Genomic DNA, 8,685 nt, shown 5'->3' on the forward strand with positions numbered 1-8,685 from the left:
ATTAAGAATCTAAATGCTAAAAGCCATCCTGTGATCTTCAAAAAATTTCACGATTCGAACATGGTGTGGCAACATTGCTTTTTCGCGTAAACAGTTTCTAGCTGCGTTTCAGTGATCACCGATCAAGATTTCATTTATTATTTTACATTACTTGAATAAAAAAGGCATGCAAATTCAATATCGATGTGATGCTGGTGGAAGCCTTAAGCAATTTGTGATCAACTCTGTTTTGTTTCATAATTAATTTAGGAAATTTTAACTGACAGCACCGGCCGATGAATTTATACACAAACAAATATTCAGTTATTGTTAAAACAATTCAAGTTTTTGTATTGAATTTTTCGTTTAAAATTTCTTCTTTCATTTCAGTAGGGTTTTTAGCATATTATCTTCTCCGTGCGAATCGATCGTAATAGATACAGTTCTGAATAAGAGACTCGAATACGGCTGTTTGTCAAAAGTATTTGAACTCGCGCAAACGTACATTTGCTAAATGCGATAGTATGAACCCTCTTCAAAAATATACGTTCGAAAGTGCAAAATGTTGCATTTTAAATGCAGCAAAAACACTGCATCAGACGGTGTTAACACCCGTGTGGAGTTGACTGTAATCAAGTTGAATATCGTATGCACACGCACGTTGATGAACGAAAGATGTGCAGGGCAACTCAAGTTAGAACAGCTGTCAAAAAACCAATAGAGTAAGTTAGAGCAACTCAGAGAGGAGATCTCATAAAGCACTTTTTAGGCAGAAATTCTAAAAATTCAGTTGAATCTGGACAGTTTGCGTTTGTTTTTTTACTACTTACTTCTCATCCGCTCTGTCTCATTTCTGTCTGATTTTTGTTCATCTCCGCAGAGGTGTAAACATCATTTTATTTAACTAGCAGTATACACCAGTGTTGCCACAACATTTTTTCTTTTTCCAAAATCTCCAGAAAAACTTACCAAATTCAACAAAATATTACCAAATTTTGTTTGTGTGCAGAACTGTACTCAAGCTCGTACATATGTTTGTCAGAAGCCACCAAGCTTTTCAAATTTTCAGCATTAATTTTTATATCTGCGTGAGCGCTGAAAGCCACAATACCAGAAACATTTGTTGAGAATTTCAAACATCAGTGCACCCGAAGAAACAAATTTGTCAATTGGGGGTGGTTTAAGAAATTGGTACTGTCTTATGGCACATGGTGGTATATTTTGCATTTTCTTCATCCGTATAAAGGTCTTGCCACAAAACAACGGAAGGCGTCTGATCCATCAGATTGTCATGGCGCATAATTTCCCGTAGATGTGCTGTTATTTTGCCACCGAGATAATCTGAATTGATACCGTTCGACTTTTTAAGAGGCTGCTCTGATGGCTGTATTTATGCGAATAAACTTTGGAGCACTTGAAAATCAACATTTATCAAGTTTGGCAGAGATGCCGCCTAATATACGGATGCCAACAAGTGGTCGAAAATATCTCAAAAAATCAACGTTTGAAGGCAGCCCTGAAAGTTTTAGACTCGCACATAAACAAAGTGAAGTTTCTTAAGCTTTGGTTTCCTCGAAAAGCGGTGCCGTAATATTAGGACCGTACCATACCAAACGCTATTCTAAACGATAATAGCGGTGGCGCTTTTATGTAAAGCCAGATGAACGTAACGTACCATATGGTATACCACCCCCTTCCGATGTTTCGCTGGACGAAAGAGTTTTCCCTTTCAAATAGAGCCATTGATAACCCTACCCAGTTCTCTCTTGCAAGGAGGTGGTCGAACCTTTCTTTGCTCATTCGTTACTTTCGGAATTCCTTTAATATGCAAGTGTCCAAGCACCTATGGGCTGTTTTTAGAGTCATTAGTTAAATAATATACTTATTTTAAACCACCACTTTTTATTCCACAGTATCAATTTGACTAATGGTTGACTGTAGTTAGCTAATATTCGTCCATTAGTTAACAATAGTTACAAACCGCTGGTTTTCTATGAGTTAACCAATGTCTGAAAAATGGTCCTATGTATATTGAGGCGTATTCTTGTTTTCATACGAATCGAAAACCAGAATACGCCTCTTTGTATAGAAAATGATAGGAAAATTTCGTGATTCGTACGAAAGCAAGAATATGCCCTATTAATTAAAGCTTAGAGGACTGGCACAGAGCAGTCTAAATAAAAAAAAAACTATTGATTTTTTCAACGATATGATCGTAATATTTATTATTTTATTAACGCAAAAACAGAAAATTCATATAATTCACATTCATATTCATACTAGCAGACCCGCCGAGCTTCATCCCGCCCAAAATAACTTGTTTTACTGAAACATTTGGTCCAACGTTTTCGCCAGCAATTCACCTTCACGTTTGGTTTTGTGGTCGACAGAAGACATATCCTCCATTGCCGTCTTAAATAACCTGACGAAAGCGTTATACCTCTGCTACCACCAACGGGTTCCGAGTTGAATACTTTCAGAGTTGGAGCGTCGGTGTCCATTCGAACGACATAGCCAAGCCAGCGGAGCCGCTGTATTTTAATTCGCTGCACTATGTCCATGTCGTCGCCAACGAATACTCCAAGAGCCGGGCCATCGGATGTTGCCCTTGTCCCTGCTTCTGCGCCATATACCAGCACGGGCATGATGAGTGACTTATAGAGTGTGATTTTCGTACATCGAGAGAGGACTTTGCTCCTGAACTGCCTACTCAGTCCATAGTAGCACTTGTCGGCAAGAGTGATTCTGCGTTGGATTTCTATGCTGACATTGGGCCGAATGAATAAAAACAAACCAATTGCTTTTTCTTAAAATTGCATACCTTAAATTAAAGCTAGAACTACAGACTAATATTCTTGAAAATACTATTCCTGAACCTTGCCCTGATGATCACCTATACTCATTTACGTTTTATCGTCCAACAATAAAAAAAATACTGGAAAATTATGCAATTGAAAACAAAATGTGTAAAAACCAGTGCTAGCTGTTCAATAAATGACTATAGGTGACCTTAGGGTCAAGGTGTAGGAATGGTATATTCTTGGATTGAAGTCAGAAGTCCAAGACTTAATTTAAGGCGAAGTGGAAGGTTCTACCACCTTTTGCTTAATTGCGGTAGATACTCAAACTTCCCTAAATCAGTTTCTCCTGTTCATCAAATGACTATAAGGGACCATCAAGCAAAGGTACAGGAATTTGCAAGGATGGTAGTCGAGATTTTTAGCTTTAATCTCAGCCTAAGTGGAAGGTTCTACCACCCTTTGCTTCTTTGCTTGAGCTTCTCAAATATTCCAAAAAACGCGATTTTTTGACACTTTGACCTCGTTTTTCCTAAAATCTGGAGCTGATGGAAACTTTACGCTTACGGATTCGTAATCAGCACAAAAAATTTGTCAAAAATAGCGTTAACATTTGCGGCATCAGTTTTTATTTTTATTTTTGTTGGCCTGTGCAATAAGTATTGTTAAATAGCGAATACCTGCATGTTTGCGGCGCTTTCAAAAACCTTTTAAACTGTAAAACAATAAATCAATTCTATTCTACGCATATCTATAATAATAATAATAGTAAATTGGCGCTTACACATATTTTAGGGTTTGGCCGAGCTTCTCCTCCGATTTGTGGCGTGCGCCTTGATGTTGTCACACAAAGCGGGGGGGCCTACAGTTTTACGCCGACTCCGAACGGCGATTATATTTTTATGAGAAACTGTTTTTCATGGCAGTAATACACTCGGAGGTTTGCCATTGCCTGCCGAGGGACGACTGTTAAGAAAAAACCTTTTTTCTATATTTTTTTTTTGCGATGTTGCTTTGACCAGGGCTTTAACCCAGGTGCTGTGGAGTGGAAGTGCGCACTGCTTACCACTACACCACAGCGGCCGACGATCTATAATACGGGTATCGAATTTCAAGCAAGTCGCACCATAAATAAGATTTTTTCCAATAGATCGGTATCTGGCCCATCTATCAGAAAAAATATCCTATACGTTAATCCTGGCAATAAGCTACCTACGTGCCGAATTTCAAGCAAATCGGACCATAAATAAGACTTTTTCGAATAGATCGGTTCCTGGTCCACTTAACGGAAAAAATTGATCCTATATGCTAATCTAGGGAAAAGTCTACCTACGTACCAAATGCATTTTTTTAGCGTAGCTTGAACCCTGGAAAATTAAAACTTTGTGCATTCCTCCTTCTAAACACCTTTCCAAAAACGCAGAAACCATTCGAATCGGTTATGAAACATAGGACCAAATTGGTCCCAATTGATTATGCTCACAATGAATTTCACAATTATCCTAAATTTTCCAAGCTTCACATCATAAAAATCATGCGTTAAAATGCAAAATTTCGTCGAAAAAAATTCAAATTTTTCGCGTTATTCCGGATTTTTCCGAGTTTTTCACTTAGAATTTTTTTATTTTTCCATTCGAAAGCCATTCCGAAGGAATTGCACAAAAAATTCCATACAAAAAAATCAATTTTCGATTTTTTCGATTTCTTGACTTTCCCTTAGGGTTTCCCCAACATTTTTTTTAGTAAAAACCTTCTCCTGGCAATAACGAGCAATGAAAAAAATGTTAGCCAAATCGGCCCAACCGTTCTCAATTGATGAATTACTATACACTTTTCATACCATTTTTATATATATAGATAAGGAAGAGATATTCGTAAACGGCGGTTTCCGCTTGAATTTCCTTTTTTTGCAAAAGTATACATACATATGTATCTTTTGCTGTCATAAGTATATCGATAGTCCTCTACAATAACGACACAATTCAAAATTCAAAAAAATAAAAACTCGTACTATTGTTAAGTGGCTCATGTCCTTAATTGTTGTCTTATTCTTGTATAATCTCTACTACTTACTTATTTAGGATTAGACACGGGTTAGTTAAGGATTAGAGACACGAGTCTCTTAACAGTAATAAAGGATTTGAGTTTTTGAATTTTGAGTTGTGCCGGTATTGCAGATGACCATCGATATGTGAGTTCATATATTTCGATAATAAAATGAATTCGAGCATAAATACGATTTTCAGTTAAATACACATATGTAACTCAATTTCAGCGCCACCTGGCGGAAAATTTTTTCGAAAGAATTCGTTTTCCTATTATCAGTACGTATTTTGAATCTGAGCATAATTGGACCATGAACACGATTTTTAGTAATAACTCGGCCCCAACGCCACCTGGCGGCATGGCAATGGCATTGTCTTTCCTATTGTCAATACATATTTCAAATATGAGCCGAATCGGACCACAAATACCGGTTTTACTAATAAGCGACTCCAGCGCCACCTAGCGGTTGTTTTAATAGTCATTCTGCCATTCGGAGGGAAGACAAATTCAAAAAAAAAATATCATAAAAATCGGCCCAGCCGTTCTTGAGTTATAGATGGTGTAACTAACACGACTTTGTTTTATATATATAGAAGATGTACGTATGTTCATAAAGAAAAACATCTTACATAAAACGACAATGTATAAAAATAGAGATCGTTGTTTTTTAACCTTGTATAAGGACGAACAAGAGAATATTATTACAGTGAACACGGTGTGGAATTTCGGACGGTACCTACTCAGATATTTATAAATTCAAGTTTATCCGTTTTGTTTTTAATTTTAGTATCTTTTTTACAAAAAATAAAGTTTATTCGATATTGAACAAAGTTTGAAGCTTTATTTGTATGGCTAATGCTATTGAAAAAAAAATTATTAAAAAGTCGGATAAACCTAAAAATATAAACATCTGAGTACCGTTCGTAATTCATTGTCCACATATCGTCGTAACCATGGTAAGCAATCGAATGTGCAAATATGATTTTTTAATTGCGACACCTTTAGAAGCAGAGAATCCCACACTTTTTCCTAATGACAGCATTTTTACAACAGTTTTTTTGCTCTCCTGAAAAGTACCCATTTTCACATTCGATAGTTTGACATAGTAGCGGCGATATGTATTGTATATGTATCAATAAATATATTTTGTGACAACACATAGTATATTCGTTAAATTTAACGAATCGTACTGGTCATCCGAAATAATAATTTTCATTGAAGGAGAAGGAGTTCCTAGAGAATATTGGTAATCACATCATGCAAAGCTTTCTGATGATACTGGACGACTATCAGCAGTTCCCGACAAAAACTCGATTTCTGCTTCACCAAATATGTTGCCAATTTGCAGGCGCAGTATTGCCTGCTATTTTTGTGGCAGCTTTTTAATAATTTTTGACATTGAATTGAAAAATAGATCAGTGTCGTCCAGTTCTTTATCGGGCTTTTGTTTTTTTCCAGCAATTTCTCGGAGAAGTTTTAAACGCTCTTCAGAGTTCTTAGACCTTACCGACTGGGATTTAATCTGGGGGAAAGGAGATCGTTCAATTTCAAATTCCTCACTTTATGTACTGACATCGGTATTGTAGTCTCCAAATTGCATATCAGTTGAACCAGGTTCTCCTTCACACAGGTATTCCACCACACTCTTATCTGCGCCCGGGTCTCCAATATTACTGATAGTACTAAAGACAATATGTAGACGAACGTTAATATATTACAAGACTTTTAACATTATCATCTCTTTGCTGAAGCTATCTAAAAAAGGTAAGCTTACGTAGCGTCTTTTAGCTGCTTCGATGAACCAGTACCTGGTTTACCTCTTCTTCTTATGTAGTAATCGCGAATATACGCCCATCTCTTACTGCAAACCAAGCCTAAAATGATAAAGATATTAAAACTCTAATGCAAAGGTTTTTGACGAAGGCTTAAATTTACAACGCGATTTAAAGTCGCTGAATTGTGATTTAACTCAAAATTGTGTTTGTACACACCGGCTTAATATTTTTCCGTCGCCGTGTACGACGCGGCCAAGTTTCAGTCTCCGATTTTTTAAGTCGCAAAAATTTGGGATTTAAGCTCGTTAAACCGAGATTTATCATATTTTCGGTTTTTTGACTGCACCTTGCTGTCTGAATTTGGCATAGGTTGGAATACATAACAGAATTCTATATTTAATTTAGTGCCGGCGGCATGTATAATTTGCCAGTGGTTAATTGGGTTAGTGACGATAGCGACAGAGATAGCGATGATGAAGTTGGTACCGTGGAAAGAGTGCCACGCAAACCATACAGATTCTTTCGACGATTGGACATGAACTGGCTTGACGACGGCGAATTTATTGGACGCTTTCGGTTGACAAAAGGAACAGTCGCTCGCGTGCTTGAAATGATCGCGCCAAGTTTGCCATTCAACCCAACTCGGTTCGTTTTAAAAACATCGTGTCCGCGTACATTTTGCCAGGAATCAAATTACATTGAAAATAATAATTCACAGATCCCGAAGCATAACACCGCTAAACCAGTTATTGATCGCGCTACGATTTTTTGCCTGCGCAAATTTTCAAATCGACGTTGGCGACTTCGTTGGATGCAGCCGATCGAGTGTTTGCATCATTTTACCTCGTGTATCTACAGCAATTGCTCGCTTCCTACCACAGGTAATACGTATGCCTTCAACGCCGGAAGAGATGCGCAGGACAAGCCTTACATTTTATAAAATTACTAAGTTCCCAGGTGTCATTGGTGCTATCGATTGTACGCACGTTAGGATTCAGTCGCCTGGCACCGACCAAGCCGAGAACTATCGTAACCGCAAAGGTGGATATTTTGTTTTTTATTTTTTCACATTCATATCTTTCGTTTTTTCCGACAAGGTTGGTTCTCCATCAACGTGCAAACAGTGGTCGATGCGGAGGCTCGAATTACGAACATTGTTGCTCGCTGGCCAGGTTCTACTCATGATGCCACGATATTCAACAATTCGCGGTTGTACCGACGATTGGAGACTGGAGAATTCGGCAACGATTTGCTTGTAGCCGACGGCGGATATCGTAACACCGAATATATGGTGACACCGCATTTGAACACGCAAACAGCTGAGGAGCAACTTTACAACTCCAGCCACATTAGCACGCGTAATGTCGTGGAGAGGTCATACGGCATACTTAAACGACTTTGGCCTGTACTATCAATGGATAGGCGTGTGCGCATTCATACGGTCCAATCAATTATTGTCGCATGTGCTGTTTTACACAACATTGCAATGAACGAACGGGACTACGTACCGGATGACGAAATCGATGGAATCAACGATGGGATGGGCTCCCTGCATGAGTAAGTTACAGATCGCGATCATGGTACGCGGAGTAATGCGAGAGATAGACTCACAAGAGAATATTTCCACGGATTGTTGATGGCTGGAAGATAAGCAAATGAAATCCCAACCAAAATACGATAAACATGTTAATTAAAGTCTTTTATTGAAATTTTTATTTTGCAGTATTAGTATTGTTCCCATATACAGAAACCTAATTCTTTCAAATTTCGTTTTCCGAGAAATTCGTGCGCCTGCGTTTTACGCTCTCAATTTGGGCAGTCAATAATTCAATGCGTAAACGATGCTATTCTAAACATATTTCGTGCACTGTACTCTTCTCCTCGCGCTCTTCACGCCACAATTGCATTTGCAATTCATGTCGTTCAGAAGCTCGCTTTTCTTCGTTCTGATAGAAAGCCGTTTTCGCAATTACCGCACACTTGGCGTTGTCGTTAGCAGGGTTCGACTGCGGATAAGTGCGTGCATTGGATGCGATTGTATCTCGTTCTGTTGTTTATCACTACTATTACTGTTGCAATCAGTTTGA

The 8,685-nt window shown here is 38.1% G+C and overlaps 1 protein-coding gene across 1 annotated transcript; it reads left to right on the forward strand.

The window, feature by feature from the left end:
* Window positions 1–7,488: 7,488 nt before the first annotated feature.
* Window positions 7,489–8,159, forward strand: LOC118749551 (putative nuclease HARBI1). Its single transcript, XM_036484355.1, has 2 exons — window positions 7,489–7,639; window positions 7,696–8,159. The coding sequence occupies exons 1-2, from the start codon at window positions 7,489–7,491 to the stop codon at window positions 8,157–8,159; spliced, it is 615 nt and encodes a 204-aa protein (XP_036340248.1).
* The last annotated feature ends 526 nt before the right edge of the window (window positions 8,160–8,685 follow it).

The sequence above is a fragment of the Rhagoletis pomonella genome, unplaced genomic scaffold (genome assembly GCF_013731165.1).
Source record: "Rhagoletis pomonella isolate Grant_MI unplaced genomic scaffold, Rhpom_1.0 Rhpom_scaffold_00019, whole genome shotgun sequence".
NCBI classification, from domain to species: domain Eukaryota; kingdom Metazoa; phylum Arthropoda; class Insecta; order Diptera; family Tephritidae; genus Rhagoletis; species Rhagoletis pomonella.

Excerpts from the sequence above, each read along its gene's own strand:
- LOC118749551 (XM_036484355.1), top strand. The coding sequence starts at position 7,489 with ATGCCTTCAACGCCGGAAGAGATGCGCAGGACAAGCCTTACATTTTAT. Across the intron at positions 7,640-7,695 it reads GAACTATCGTAACCGCAAAG|GTTGGTTCTCCATCAACGTG; the intron begins GTGGATATTTTG and ends TTTTCCGACAAG.